The sequence below is a fragment of the Hemicordylus capensis genome, chromosome 6 (assembly GCF_027244095.1).
Source record: "Hemicordylus capensis ecotype Gifberg chromosome 6, rHemCap1.1.pri, whole genome shotgun sequence".
Taxonomy (NCBI): Eukaryota; Metazoa; Chordata; class Lepidosauria; order Squamata; family Cordylidae; genus Hemicordylus; species Hemicordylus capensis.
Window position 1 is genome coordinate 89,430,407 of NC_069662.1, and position 15,740 is coordinate 89,446,146.

General features: G+C 43.8%; 1 protein-coding gene across 5 annotated transcripts in view; it reads left to right on the forward strand.

Moving 5' to 3' along the window:
- The window catches only part of ELMO1 (engulfment and cell motility 1), a 459,005-nt gene that overhangs the window by 139,109 nt on the left and 304,156 nt on the right, over positions 1-15,740 (forward strand). For all 5 annotated transcript variants that reach the window (XM_053260714.1, XM_053260710.1, XM_053260713.1 and 2 more), the window contains exon 5: positions 4,977-5,027. In XM_053260714.1, coding sequence (XP_053116689.1) covers positions 4,977-5,027 — 51 coding nt within the window. The remainder of the gene's footprint in view (positions 1-4,976; positions 5,028-15,740) is intronic.

Here is a 15,740-nt window from a genome sequence, read left to right on the forward strand (position 1 = left end):
CTGGTTACAGTTGCCTTCAACTCGTTTGGCAACTCAGGACCGGGCCTTCTCTGTGGCTGCTCCAGGGCTTTGGAATGCGCTCCCTGATGAAATAAGAGCATCTCCTTCTCTGTTAGTTTTTGGGAGGACCCTGAAGACGTATTTGTTTTCCTAGGCTTTTAACTGAAATTTAAATTTTAATGTGATTTTATCTATTGTGATTATTATCTGTTTTATGAATTTTAAATGTTTTATATTTTATAATTATGTTTTAATTTGTACACCGCCTAGAGATTTCCATATCAGGCGGCATAAAAATTCAAATAAATAAACAAGCCTACTGGAAAGTAGGCTAAAAATGTTGCTAACCCTTTAAACCCCTGTTCAAAAAAACCCCCTTTAAACTGCTCTATCTAAGCCATTTTCCAATGGATCATCACCAGATTTGCAGGGGAGGTGTCTCTTGTCACCTAGTGAATGTGTGCTGATGGCCAGGCAGATCAGACAAATGGTTTTTATTTTATATGTAATAGAATGTTCAGGGCTTATTATGGTGGAACGTTTAAAACACTCTCCATCTTAACTATACTGGTGCTATTGTGCCAGTATAATAGAACTATTACAGGGTTGCTTATGTAAAATCATACATTGTACAATAGTGCTATTAGATGCACTCAATGCAGTAAATTGATATAGTGTTTGTGCTGGCAATTTAGATTAGATAAGCGGTTATACTTTGCTTGCCTTTGAGAACAGCATCTATATATTTAATTCTCCTGGGTGTGCCTTTGGAACGTGTGTCCCGGCAGCCCAGCTGATTGGCTGGGCTGCGGGGGCGCCTGATTGGTCCTGGCGCACCCAGGAGAATTGCCTGGCTGGGCAGCTGCAGAGGCTAGGCGGCGGGCCAGGCCGCGCCGCAGGCCAGGCAGCGGTGGGCCAGGCGGCGGTGGCATTCTCGGGCCCGGCCGCGGCGGCGGCATTCTCGGGCCCGGTGGGCCCGGCCGCGGCACTCTCAGGCCCGGCGGGTGCGGCCGCAGCACTCTCGGGCCCAGCCGCGGCGGCCGTGGCACTCTCAGGCCCGGCCGCGGCGGCAGTGCTACTAGGGACACAGATGCTATGCGCCCAGTCAGCTAGTTTTAACATGTTTCTTTGGAGGGGGGGCTGAATTTTTAATAGAAGAGTTGTCCACCAGGCTCTCAGTATTGTGTGTCTTACAACATATTCAGAACTTAACAACAACAAACGAATGTAGATCTCTTTCTTTCCTATCACTACAAGATTGTGAAGCATAATCCACTGAAAAGGAGACTGGCTGCTTGTTTTGGCCTATATTTCTTTCCTGATTGGTGGATGTGTGTCAGTGGGTGTGAAATATCCCAAGCAAAAGCTAGTATAGTTTACATTTACATTTACTAAAGTAAAGTATAGTGGAAGACTTGCTGTTTGGTTGTTTGTCAAACTATTTTTTCTAGGGGTGAATTATGAAATGTAATGTAAGGAGTGGTTCAGGTTTTCCAAACTTTGTGCGACTGCTCCCCTGTCCCCCCACCAAGAAACCATAGGAAAGTCCAAAAGTGTAGCGCCCATCCCCTCTTCACAGGCATGCAGCTTCACAGAGCTATATGGCTGTGATCGAACACTGCTCATGGTTTTTTTTCTTTTCACCTGCTTCTTGAGTGCAGAACACAAGCACCATTTCGCCACAAATTAATTACACGAATGCCATGCATTGTCTGGAGAAAAGTGTATAGATAACTTTTTCTCATAATAATATGATGCTTGGGATCATGCAAAGAAATGTATTGGCAGGAGATTCTGGACAGACAACAGAAAGCACTTCATACAAGGCATAGTTAATGTAAGGCATCCACTGCCACCAGATGTGATGATGGCCACTCTCTTTCAAAGGCGTGCCTTGGTGATGGCTTTAAAAGGGGACTAGACATGGAGGAGAGGTCTGTCAATGGCTATTAGTCATGATGACTATGTGCAACTTCCATGCCCATAACAGCATATGTCTGAACACCAGTTGCATCCAATTTGCAATTGCAATGCCAGTTTCAATAGCAGGGAAGGCCTATTGCCTTCAGGCCCTTCTTGTGGGCTTTTCAGTGGCATCTGGTTGTCCACTGTGGGAAACAGAATGCTAGACTTTGGTTTGGCCCAGCATATTCATCAGTTGTCTTGCAATGAACCAGCGTGTTGATTGGCTGCAATTTAGCTCCAGTTATCACAGTAGCTAATGCCACTTACTATAGTGCTTCCACAAGCCATGTGAAGCTACAGATGGTCAGTCATACCATTAGACAATGATGTATTTTTATCCAAACTGTCAAAGAAGGCTTGCGGAGACAGGAAGAACGGACTAAAGGGAGTGTTTTCCTGTTCCTTCCTGTCTCGATCAATGTGAACTCTGGTGTTCCAAGGCTAGCAATGGCTGTGTGCCTCTTCCACACAGGGGCAGGGAGCAGTACACACAGACAATCTTGAATTGTGATGCACCATCTTGATGGCTACGTGTGAAGCTTGTTTTAATTGTAGCCCTTTAAGATATAAAGAAGTTGCTGCTCGTACAGCCAGAATGGCAGCATAGTTCCAGCTCTACCAGTCCTGATTACCAGGGGCAATTATGAGTAGAATATAGTTGTTTAGGAAATGTTGCTGTGAACATAGAAGTCCCAGTTCAAATCCTGCATCTGTCACAAACTTGCTAGGTCGCCTTACATAAGCCATTGCTATCTTGCTCTTCAACTGAAAGGGGAATGGCTTTTAAAAACCAACCCAGAATGGCTTTTTAAAAAGCTTATACCGCAGTAAAAATGAAAGCGAATACTGCTGTTAAACCAGATAATATTCCAGCATTACAAGTGGTAAATCCAAAAGGGCTGGTGACATAGTAAGGTTTTTATCTGGCACCCAAAAGAAATCTGACTCAGTGCATGGTGAGACTCCCTGGGAGGGAATCCCAAAGCCACTACTGAAAAGGCTGCAATATAATAATATTGATCTGTGTTACAAGGTTGTTATAAAGATTACAAAGCTTATGTATGTGAAATGCTTTGATTCCTCTTTAGTACTATATAAAAGCTTATTATTGTTAGTAGGTGCCAGGGGACTGGCTATTTACAAGACTGTGTTGAACCTTATAACTGCGTTTTGAGTCAGGGAAGATAATTGTCCCATGTGCTTGTAAAAAGGGCTCAATTTTTTGGATGAAATTAAGGAGTGCTTTGTCCCTCCTAGTCTTAGCATGAGATAACATTGTGGGCTGTTTCTGAAAACAGAGGCTCTTTGATGTCCATGTATTTTCATGTGAGCGTTAACATTAGTGCTTTGTGTCTGAGAGGGAATGCAAAGTTGTGGTGTCAGTTCTCAATGGCTGGTTCCAGTGGTTTTCAGATGGCATATTGCAGTTATGGAAAACAGAACACCGGAGGAATAACACTGCAGTCCTACAGATGTCTAATGATGGGTTTCAGCAGACCTACAAACTCCTCAGCTATGTGATGTCAGTTTAGAGTCAGATTTCATGGGGCAATTTACTTATGGCTTTTAAACAGAGTGTGGACTTCAGTCTGCTGCTCAGTGGCTGCAAAACCAGAAGATGCATGATCTCATTGTTGAAAAGATGGAAATCAGATTCATATTATTTTGCTTCCTTTTCAGGAAGCAGGGGAAAGATCAGGGCAATTTTCCCTGTGTCACATTCCTTCAAAGAAGTGAGCACTGGACTCTACTATGGAGAATTCTCTGCTTTGGAGAATTCTGTTCGTATACTTATGAGTGGGAATGCATGACTGGGAAGCACTAGCTCAGGGGTAGAGAACCTTGACTCTTCAACTGTTGTTGAATTACAATTCTCATCAACCCCAGCCACAATTTATTGTGGCTGGGGAAGATGGGAGGTGTAGTTCAACAGCAGCTAGAAGGGCAAGGTTGCCTTCCCCGGAACTAGCAAGTCTAGTTTAAAATCAGAATCCACACAGCCAGAGTCCGTCAAACTAAGAGCACATTAAGGCTGCATCTACACCAGCATACAATTTCTCAGCATGAGGAGAAGAAAGTTTTCTTAAGTTTGTCCCTCCTTGCTTAGTAACTTCCTCTACTACTCTGCAGGCTGTATAGGCAATGAGCAATCTTAGATTGATGTGTAGGTAAACATAGCCAATGGGTGTCGTTAGTGGGTGCACTGGCTGCAAAGTGTTCTAACCTGCTGTTTCCCGTCAAGACTACAGCCTTTCCTTGCAAAAGGATATTATGTACAAGTAAGGAGGGATCACAGCCCTTCATTTTGAACCTATCTGCTTTTGAGTAGGAAACAGCAAGGTGGAACCCTCCCACTCTCAAGCATTTCTGCTACCGGGTATGGTGTAGTCTCTTCCTGGGCACATCTTGAGAAAAGGCAACTGGTCCATAGGCACCTTAAGAATAGAATCACACAACCAAATCGAGCAGTTTTCTCCTTCCAAGTATTGGTGTATTTAAGTTGCCCTGTGGCACATATTCACATGCATCCTCGTCTTCTGATCAGTTTGGCAAATGCTCAGATTCAGATTTTTGTTGGAAGCACCCATCCTGGTGCTATGAGTTGACTGGAAAGGGTTCGCATGTTTGGGAAGGGGTGGGGACGGGCTGTGTATGCATAGCCATGTGTCTGCAATGTGGCATGATTAAGGAACAATTTTGGAATGGCCTTAACTATAGTGAGTCAGCCTCTAATTGCTCCCATTAATCAGGAGATCCCACCCTGATTATAGAGCTGAGCAGAAAGTGTCCCAGTACTATTAGGTAAAACAAGGCTAGGCTTGATCTTGTACTTTCTTGTAGCTACTGTTAGTAAATGTACACAGTGTAAAGATTTTCATGTGCTGTGGGAAATGCCTAATGCCTGCCTCAGAGTCACTTTATTTTGTATATATGACATAATTTATGCAAGCTGAATGTTTTTGAAGAGCCTGAATTATGGATGTTTTGACATATGGAATTTTCTTTTCCAGAATCGTTATGAAATAAAAAATGGAACAATACTTCGATTAACTACATCACCAGTAAGTTACTGATATGTTTGCATTACCTTAATGTTCTTGTGTTGTATAATGTCTTATTTTGATTTGTTTTAAAATTATGCTAATAGAAGCCAGTCTGTACCATCAAGTCAATGATCCTAACCTTTTTTTTAATGTGGGGAAAACACCGCAGAGGATTTTGAACACTGTGCATCTCAGTTCAGCTGAAAAATATTTGAGTTTGGACCACCGGATGATTTCCAGCAAATGGGGGTGTGGTCTAATAGTGCTGGGTTGGGTCTTATGCAATCAATGCTAGAGCATGGTGGTGATCCCCCTCGGTTCTCTCTCATTTGTGTGTTCATCTCAACAGAGGCTGTTGGGTTCATAGCAGAGCCTTCATCAGCCCTTTTCCAGTGACATATCACACCAAAATAAGATTCAAAAGATTTTCCGAATTAAATACCACTGCATTTGGAAATGGGATTGAATATCTTTCTAAAGCTGAGGTGCTCCCCCACCTTCATCCCACTACATCTTCAGGCAACATCAATGGAGAATTATCTTTTGCTTTTGAAATGGTTGGATGGGTTGCAGTTTTGTGAGTTTGCCACATTACACATGCAACCTGTTTCTTTTATTTCCTTTGCTCTATTTGCAAATTTTATGTAATTATTTATTAAGCTAGATTTCCCCCCCCCTTTCAGAAACCTCTGCAGGCAAACTCAGTTTCCTAGGTTACAGCAAGTACTGGCTGAAATTTCCCATTTTCTTTGCTCCTTCTATCTTTCCTATGAATCATTACTCTTTTATTTTTCAGGAAGTCTCAACCTTTTGCTTTTTCCTTCCTAATTTTTTTTGCCCTCCATCAGTCTTAACCCATATCTCCATAGCCCTATGCCACAATGTAACCTCAAACCTTGAGAGAGAGAGAGCTCCACATAGTTCCTCTATCCCTTCCATGCCATTCCTCCCTTTTACTGACTCCAGAGGCTCCACTCTTCCACAGCCTCACATAGAAACGTAGGAGGCTATCATCCAACTCTGCTCCCTCCGCTCTTTTTTTAAAGGGTCCTCTTCGACCTCAACGGCTTTGCTTATTCCATACCAAATAATTTCTAAAACCATAGTGGAATTTATTAGGTACTGAAGATTTGGTTGGAAATATATTTCCACGTGTTTTATGTTAGATGTGCATAAAGACAGATGTAATGTTCTAAGAGTGGCCACAGTGATTTTCTCATTGGCAGATGGTTTTTTATGGCTTCACAATGGAAAACTTTCATCTTTGGATCTGCCCTCCACCCCCATTTTTATCCTACAAAAAATGGGAATATTACAAACATACCCATCCAGATTAGACGTTGGTATGAAAGTTGTTTTACATGCCAAAGTGATATAGCATCCCTTGGTCCTGCCCCTCCCGTCACACGCTCTCTCTCTCCATTTTTCCCAAAGGAGACACACACATGCTTCTCCTCATTGGGAAAAAAAGTTTCACAAAAGGTTTAAAAATTGCTGCAAAACTGCACTGGGTTGAGGAAAGTGTGTTGGTAGGGATACAGATGCTAGCCAATAGCTGCCCACTACCCCCCAGTTAAACTTCTAAAGTGTGCTGTCAAGTCGGTTTCAACTCCTGGTGACCACAGAGCCCTGTGGTTGTCTTTGGTAGAATACAGGAGGGGTTTACCATTGTCTCCTTCCATGCAGTATGAGATGATGCCTTTCAGTAGCTTCATATATCACTGCTGCCCGATATAGGTGTTTCCCATAGTCTGGGAAACATACCAGCGGGGATTCAAACTGGCAACCTCTGGCTTGCTAATCAAGTTATTTCCCCGCTGCGCCATTAGCTGGTTAGTTCAACTTGACCCACAGTTTTTAAAAAAATAAATAAATCTGCTGAACTATCTTTTTAGAGCTCACTTCAGGACAGGAAAAATATATATATATGTATTTGAAGGCAGTGACAGTGTTATTAAACCACCTTTGCCACTCCGATGATGATGATGATGATGATGATGATGAATTAATTAACTCCAATGCAGCATGGAGCCCTGATTTGGATTGGGACCATGGCAGGGGGGCACTGAAAGCTTTTTTCCTTGTAAAATAGCATTAATGGGGCCCTAATCCAATATAGACCTGACTCCAGATCTGAATCAGGGCTCCATGTGCCTGTGGTTTGCATTTAAAAATACAAACATGCAGGCTTCAATCATGTGATAATCTACATATTGTCTAATTTGGCCCTGAATCTCAGAGATGTACAACTTGTCTATGGATCAGGCAAATAAGTGTGTGTAAGTCTGCAGCCTTTTTATTGTTGCTATGATGAAACTGTTGGAGATCAGAAACTCTTGCTGATCTACAGCTACCCAGAGAACTAGCAGGAGATCCAGTTTACCCTCTGCCCATCCCTTCACGTAATAATCGCCACTGGAGCTGAGCACTTTTATTGGATGATTTTAAAAATACCTTTTAAATTGATTCTTCCACTTTTACTCTACAAAGGGTATTTAAGGAATTAAGGCAACAGCAGAAGTTGATCCAATAAAAGATATTATCATAACCTACTTTATGACCTTGGATAATCTGTTACTATATCCCTCTGTTAATACCTTTTTAATTATTTGAAAATGTTTACCCCAGAGGTTTTCATAGCTATATTTGTTCAGTGCTTTGTGCATGCACAACCCAATTGCAGAAGGGTATTGTACAAATCCTAACCAGTTTTGCTAATGCTCAGGCAGAAAGACACAAAACTAAGAACATTTCTACCCTTAGCATCCTGTAATGTATTTTGTGTGTTTTAAATCATCCAGTCTTTTAATAAAGCATCAACTACTCGGTGCAGTGCAGTGAAGTTGTTAGCATTAAATGACAGCATGAAAGAGATTACTTTTCACTGGTTAGCTTAGTGTAAAGTGTGATGAATTAGGCTCTTCATTGTTGCTTGCCTTCTTGGCTATGAGGGATTAGCCACATGGCTGCAGCTCATATAAATAGCAAGGATGTGACTAATTTATCTGCATAACGTGACAGGAGGCACAATGTTGTATTTCATTAGGTTCTGTCACAAGACAATGTTTGAGTCAAGCTACAGAGATTTTAGAACAGTACTGTCTTCCATTCCCTTTTTGGGAGGATATGTTAACTTTATTTCTACTTTTTCATCATTTTTATTTAAATTATGATGTAAAGCAGGCATGTGTCAGTCTTAAATAGCTGAAAGGCCAATTTTTATCCCCAGCAAAAGTTTCCACAAAAATATGCCGGTTCCATTTGAAATGGACCTTGATTTTATATTCTAGAATTTAAATATTAGACATTTTTCTTACACCTCTGGCAAGTTTTCTGATGCTGTGCCATGCCGTAGCATTAACTGTCAAGTCAGCCTCTTTGCCACATTGAGAGCATCAGCTTCCTGTCCCTGAGACAATCTGATTATTTTTTATAGAGTATGGTGGGCTACATTGGGAATCTTTAAAGGACCCAATAAGACATTTGGGCCTAATGTTTATCACCCTGGACTTAAAGGATTCTGTTTTGCTGCAGAATAAGAACTTGAGCAATGTACTGGGCTTGTCACGTATCGCTGGGCTAAATGGGCTTTGGGGACATGTGTGAGTAGAGGGAGCTTCTGAACATTCGCCAGGTTCTTCTAAGAACAACCTAGGAATGGCAGCCATATTCCTTCCTACCACTAGGTTCCCCAAGGCATATTGAGGCCTCGCTTATTGAGGAAAGAGGCACTTTTTGGCCGCATATACGTGGCCATATGCTACCGGCTGTAATGGAAGCACTGTGTCGTCATTGTCCCCTTCTTTACTGAACAGATATGTGTTTCTTGTGGAGTAAATGAAGGGAATCATTATTCTTCCTGCTGTGTAAAAGCAAAATTATCTCTATTGGTATGCCACTGGTTGCACATGTTCTCCCTGTATGGTCTGAAGGAAAGTATGTAAAGTCTATTACAAAAGCTAAGCTGAGGCCCTCCAGAATGGGAATCCACCTGAGAACTTCACATTAGACCACTTTCTGTGCTTCAGAGGGAGAGGGGGACACACATTATTCAGATGCAAAAGATAAATTAGACAGTGGTGATGTATCATTAGTGTCTGGTTGTTGGTATGTTGGAGCTTGACAATTCCCAGGTTCCACCTCACCATTGCACCTGGAAATTAAAGCATGGCTCCTGAGCCATGCAATAGACAGATATGATCAAGTGAGCAAGCAAAATAGGGTGGGTTGCCCCCTCCTCTTCCTCCTGGTCATGTCAGTCCATTGCTTTCCTAAGCCAGATGGATGTGACCAGGAAGAAGATGTGACCCAGCTCCACCTTTTGTGCTTGCTTCTTCTCCTGATCATGTCCAACCATCACACCTGCCTGACGGACGTGACCAAGATGAAAAATGAGCAAGCAAGGCAAAGAGTCTGTCCCTCTCTATGGAGTGGAGGTAACTGCTGAAAGCGAGCAGTGACTACACACACACACACACACACACACACACACACACAGTACTTCATGGAGTAGAGGGCATTCTGTATCCGAAACGTTTGGACTGAATCCTAGAGCAAAAGAAAATTTGTTGCGGCCTCACATATGTTAGGCTAGCCTTAGGTCCAAAACTACTTTTGACCACAATTATATCACCAGTGCTATCAACTCCTATCAGAAATGTGTGCATTAACAAGTCTGACAGTAGTTATTAGCAACTAGTTATTTTAGGCCTGTTAAATTAACGGGCGCTAGGAGAGCTGTGCGCTCCGGGCCCCCCGCCGCCATTCCCCCTCCTGCCACCTCCAGCCTCCATGCCGTGGCCAGTCTCCCCGGCCGGGCAAGGGCCCCCCACCATCGCCGGCCTTCCCTTTCCGGGCCGGCCGCAGCCGCCTGTGGCCTCCACGGCCAGGCCAGGCCAGGCCCGCCGCCACCTCTGTCCCCCTGCGACCCCATCTCCGGCCGGGCCACCGGCGGCCTCCATGCCGCCGGCGGTCTCCGCTCCGCCGCTGGCCTCCCCGGCCGGGCCAGGGCCACCCGCCACCGCCGGCCTCCGCTTTCCGGCTTCCCCCGCTGCCTCCTCATCTCGTCCGTCGGCGGCGGCTGCGGTGGCGGCTCTGCCACCGCCTTGCCCGGCTTCTTCCATTCCTTCCTTTTTCGGCGTGCGGGCCAGACCTGCCGGCGCCGCCTTTCCTCTACCCGCGGCCGGGCTGGACCCGCTGCCTCCACCTCTGCCCTCCCCGTGGCCGCCTCTGGCCTCCCCGTGGCCGGGCGAACAACCAGCCAACATGGCCACCTGGTCCCGGCGGTCGTGTCTTCCTCGGCATGTTCTGGGCATGCGCTCCGCGCATGCCCAGAACAGCCGAGGGAGACACGGACGCACGCCAAGCACTTTATTATATAGGATAGCAGTAGCAACACTGATGTCATGTTGGGGAAGATGATCTTGTGGTAGCAAGCATGACTTGCCCACTTAGCTAAGCAGGGTCTGCCCTGGTTGCATATGAATGGGAGACTTGATGTGTGAGCACTGTAAGATATTCCCCTTAGTGGATGGAGCCACTCTGGGAAGAACAAAAGGTTTCAAGTTCCCTCCCTGTCATCTCCAAGATATGGCTGAGAGAGATTCCTGCCTGCAACCTTGGAGAAGCCGCTGCTAGTCTCTGTAGACAATACTGAGCTAGATGGACCAATGGTCTGACAGTATATGGCAGCTTCCTGTGTACCTAATGGAGAATGTGTTGGCATGTAGGCTAGAAACAGTGGCAGTGGCAAAAGAGTTGGACTCAGGGAATTGCCATGAACAGGAAGAGAAAAGAGATGATCTCACATACCTGTATCATTCATTCATTCATTCATTCAATTTATGTACCACTCTTCCAAAATGCCTCAGGGCGGTTTACAATTAAAATATTATTTTAAAAAACATTTTGGATAATTTGGTATGTGACTTAGATTAGACCATTTGCTGTGAGGTACGCAACCTATATGTACTGTCTGGGTGCTAACTCTGTGTCATAGGATTCGTGTGTGTGTGTGTGTGTGTGTGTGTGTGTGTGTGTGCGTGTGTGCATTTGGTAGACCCCAGCTGCCAAGATTAACTCATGGTCTCTGACAAATGTGATAGCAGTTGCAGTTAATCTCTAATGTAGTTGCTTAATAATCTTTTGTGATACACACTTGAGAAGCTGCTTTATACGGAGTCAGTCCATCCATCTCGCCCAGTACTGTCTACTCTGACTGATAATGGCCTTCCAAGAGGCCTTCCCCAGTCCTGCTTCCAGATATCCTTTTAACTGGAGATGGCAGAAAGTGAACCTCAGACCTGCATTCAAAGCATTTGTTCTGTCACTGAGCTGTTCCCAATTGATATTGCCTTAATGAGTTCTGCCTCCAAAGAACTAGTTGGCTTTCTACGCGAAGTTTCGTTTGATTTTGGTTCTGAAAGCTGGCATACTCCCTTGCTTAAGCTTAACAACCTTGTCAAGCTGTCTCAGCCTGTTCATTGTAGGCAAGGAAACAAAATCGGCCCAAATCAGACTCCATCATCCTCTGCCTTTTCAAAGCTGGTATGCTGCTGGGAGTAACTTTATTCTTTTCAAACGGCAGTGTTCCTTTTCATGTTTATCTCAGCATAGAGGGCTTTTTCTCAAGTGAGAACATTTGTCTCAAAATCTTGGGGGTCAGGGGGCAAAAGGGGGCCTAAACTGGCTCCCACTTCACCTTATTTCACACCACAGCTGCTGATTTGCAAGGCTGCGGCTTGTGGTGGCAGTCAACCCCCCCCCCCCCCCAATCCTCTCTGAGCATGCTTTGTTCTCATATAAGATGGCTTTCTGTGAAGGGGCTTATTGGGCTGTGGGGAATGGTGGATCCACTGGTGGTTGCCATTGCCCCCAGAAAACCCTTAGGAACAAAACTATATGACAATGTTGTATCACTTGGAAGGGGGTTGTGGAGGGAGGGAAATAAATAAGGTGAAAAATGGGTAACTGCTAGCCATCAGCTGTCAAGAGCATTGCTGTCAACAGTGAGTTTTTCACTGCACACTGAAAGACTGCCAAAATGCCCCCCCCCCCGCCATGTTTGCTGTTTGGAAATGGGATGGCAAAAATAGGGGGTGGGTTTCAGCCCAACCCAATAGGGGGTGGGTTTCAGCCCAATTTTTTTTAAAAAAAATCTATGTTTAGATTTTTAAAAAATTGGACAACTTCTTAGTAGCTCACATTATCACATCCTAATGAGTTGTTTTCTCCACTGTCCTACCTACCCCAGATCACAAATTGCTAAAAGCTCCTTGGAAACTGCTTACAGCACATGTCCTGTAGGTGTCATTTTTAATGCCACAATGAAAGAGACACTGTTCCATAGGAGTGCATGTAAAGTGCTATGGCAACAGGAGCTGGGATCAGTGAAGGCTCCACACTGAGTGAAGCAATGTTTCCATCTATCAGTCATGACAGCCGCCAATGTTAACTCTGGCCAGTTGCCATATGAGACAGCTAACAGTATTTTTGTAAAAGAAAATATTTGTTTAATCTGTAATCACGATAAATCTGTTCTGCCCTTGTTGGTTCTATTTTGTAGAGTCCTGCTGCATTAATTCCAGAAGCTTGTTTGTCAATGAGATGCCATCACTTTATGAACTTTTAGGCTTTTGTAGGATCGTCTGCTTTCAGAAAACTAGCATGATACTGAAGTGTATGTGACAGCTGCTTTAGCTTAGTGGCCAAGAGACTGAATAGAGAATCAGGACTTCTCTAGTTCGAATCTTACTTCTGCCATGAACTCACCAGATCAGGGGTTGGCAACCTTGGCTCTCCAGCTGTTGTTGACCTACAACTCCCATCTTCCCAATCAAATGGGGATGATGGGAGTTGTAGTTCTGCTGGAGAGCCAAGGTTGTCTGCCCCTGCACTAGATGGTCTTTAGCCAGCCATTTCCTCTGTCTCAGTTGCCCAGCTGCAATATGGGGGTGTATATGTAACTCTGCAGTTATGTAATGTAATACTTCCTTAACTGTAAGTTAAGGAAGTATCACTACATTACGTAACTGTATAATTAAGATGTAAAAACTGTATTCCACCATTATAAGCCCTGAATATTTCATTTTTCATAAAACCCAAACTATCTGTCGAATACACTTGAAATTTTGTATGAAGCAGTTACATGACAACCACCACCACTTCTTCAAATCCCGTGTAAATCTGTTAATAAATTGCTGAAGTTTGAAAAATTACCCTTTAGCTGATCTAACTTGCTGGCAACCTATATTCAGCCACAAGTAACTCATCAAAAAGTGTTGAGCTCCAGGCCTCCTAGGGCAGTCTACACATGCTCTGCAGCACACCCAGCACAAGCGCCAGGAGTCTGGCACAGCCTCATTTGGTTTTCTTATTTGTGTTGCCAATTGTGGAGAGAAACACACACCAAGTTTCTTTAAGCTTTTATTTAGAAGGAAAAGGGGAAAATATATGAATGCAATTATGGCAAGCAAACAAGTCTAGCTCCCCAGAACTAGGATGGGGTGGGTGGGGTGGAGACTCTATTTACTGAATAGAATGGGGGGAGGGAGTAGGAAGAAGGGTGGGATGAGGATAGATTAGAACAGGGAGCATACCCGAGGCAGATGGCGGCTGCCGGGTGGTTGAAGTTGAGTATGTAGTTTCAAAGTAAGCTTCTGGGTACAGGAGAGGAGAGCTGGTCTTGTGGTAGCAAGCATGACTTGTCCCCATAGCTAAGCAGGGTCTGCCCTGGTTGCATATGAATGGGAGACTTGATGTGTGAGCACTGCAAGAGATTCTCCTCAGGGGATGGAGCGCCGCTCTGGGAAGAGCAGAAGGTTTCAAGTTCCCTCCCTGGCTTCTCCAAGATAGGACAAGATTATTATTATTGTTTTTTTATAGGACAAGATTTTTTTATTGAACCAACAAACTACCAAAGCATACAGTACATTGCCAAAGCACAATTATATACAAAGTGGTTGTTTGTACATGATATATCTACAAAGATTTACACACAAGGATTTGGAAACCCACAAGGTTATGAAGTATATGCAGGTAGTACTATATGCAGATAGGGCTGAGAGAGATTCCTGCCTGCAACCTTGGAGAAGCTGCTGCTAGTCTGTGAAGACAATACTGAGCTAGATAGACCAGTGGTCTGACTCAATATATGGCAGTTTCCTATGTTCCTATGTACACTGCCAGAAGCCTGTGACTGGGCAATAAGTAAGGAGTCCAGTGCTTCCCCTGGATCTCAACCCTGAGGTTGTCTCCCCCCCTCCCCCCACTTCCCAGTTGCTCCTTTGTTGTACAGTTTTTTCTTCTGTGGATATGTTATAATTCTTTGATCAAATTCCTTTTAGTTACCTCAGTCTCTGAGCTCCACGGCTGTCATGGGATGAGTCCAGAGCCCGGATTCTACAGTCCCATCAATAACATTAATTCTGCCATGAATACCCAAGTTCTTATCACAGGCAACAGATGTTTTCTGTTAATGAAAACGTAGCCTCAAAGTGCAAATTGCAGTGTCCTTCAAACCAGCCCTCTAGCATGTCCTTTTCGGAGTAATCTTTGAGCAATTCAGGGGCAATGAAAAGAGGAGTTGGGAGTTACCTAGTTACAATCAGTTCAGCTAGGGTACCAGCAATTCACCAGGATTACAACAAATAAGCATCTCAAAAGGCAATACACATTCCAAAGAGGTAGGCCAGATGCCTAAAGGCAATTAGGCAGTCAAAGAGGTATTAACAACAAGGTCCATAGTCAGCAGTTTGTTTCCAGCTCTCACAATTCCCAGAATCTTTGTTAGGCCTTAGCCATAGTCCAAAGGTGGTTCTGTTCACTTGTGGGTTGAAATGGGTGAAATAGTTTGAGGGCCCTAGCAAAAGTGACCTTGAAGCAAAACAGGTCGATTGAGATATGATTGCAATGGCTTCTAAGTCTGTCTGTGGTTCCTGCTCAATTAAAAACAAACCAACAACAACCACACACACACTCACACACACCCCTTTTAACATATGTTTTAAATAACATTTTAAATAACATTTATTCCTTGGAACATTATAAAACAGAATTATATTGTCTCTGTTACCAGTCAAATGCATAGTACAGTATTGGTCTCAGGGGCTTGTTGCAACTTTGGGGGTGCGCATGAAAGCAGCACAATGAAAAAATGTCAAGCTCCCCCTAATTCTATGCCATGGTACCAATCTGATCTGGGATCTTGCGTGGCTGCTAATCTAAAGTAATATTATGTCTAGTTTTGCCCCTAATCTATAAGACAGTTTTCAAAGGGAGACTCCAGGGTGAAGTTGCTTGGTTGGCATTCACTTTCAGATTTGGGCTCAGGAGAGATTGGGAATGGCTCTTTCACTAAATAAAATATTTAAGCCTTAATATGTGTTTATGTACACTATTTTAATTGTTTTATTGTTTAAAACAATAAATTGTATAAAACAATGTATTGTTTTATTGTAAACTGCCCAAAGACATATGCTTTGGGCGGTATATAAATACGTTAAATACAATAGATATTCATCTTGTGTTGGTAGGGGGTCACACCCACTTTGACTGGATCTTCTCACTGGACCTTGTTTGCATTTGACTGCATGGGGATAGAATCCACCTGTCTCATGCATTGCTGCATATTACGGCCTCACTTTGTAATATCCCGTCCACCTGCCATGCAGATAAATATCTGACTTGGTTAGCTGGGGGAGAGCAACTGACCCTATCCAACTCCAGCACAGC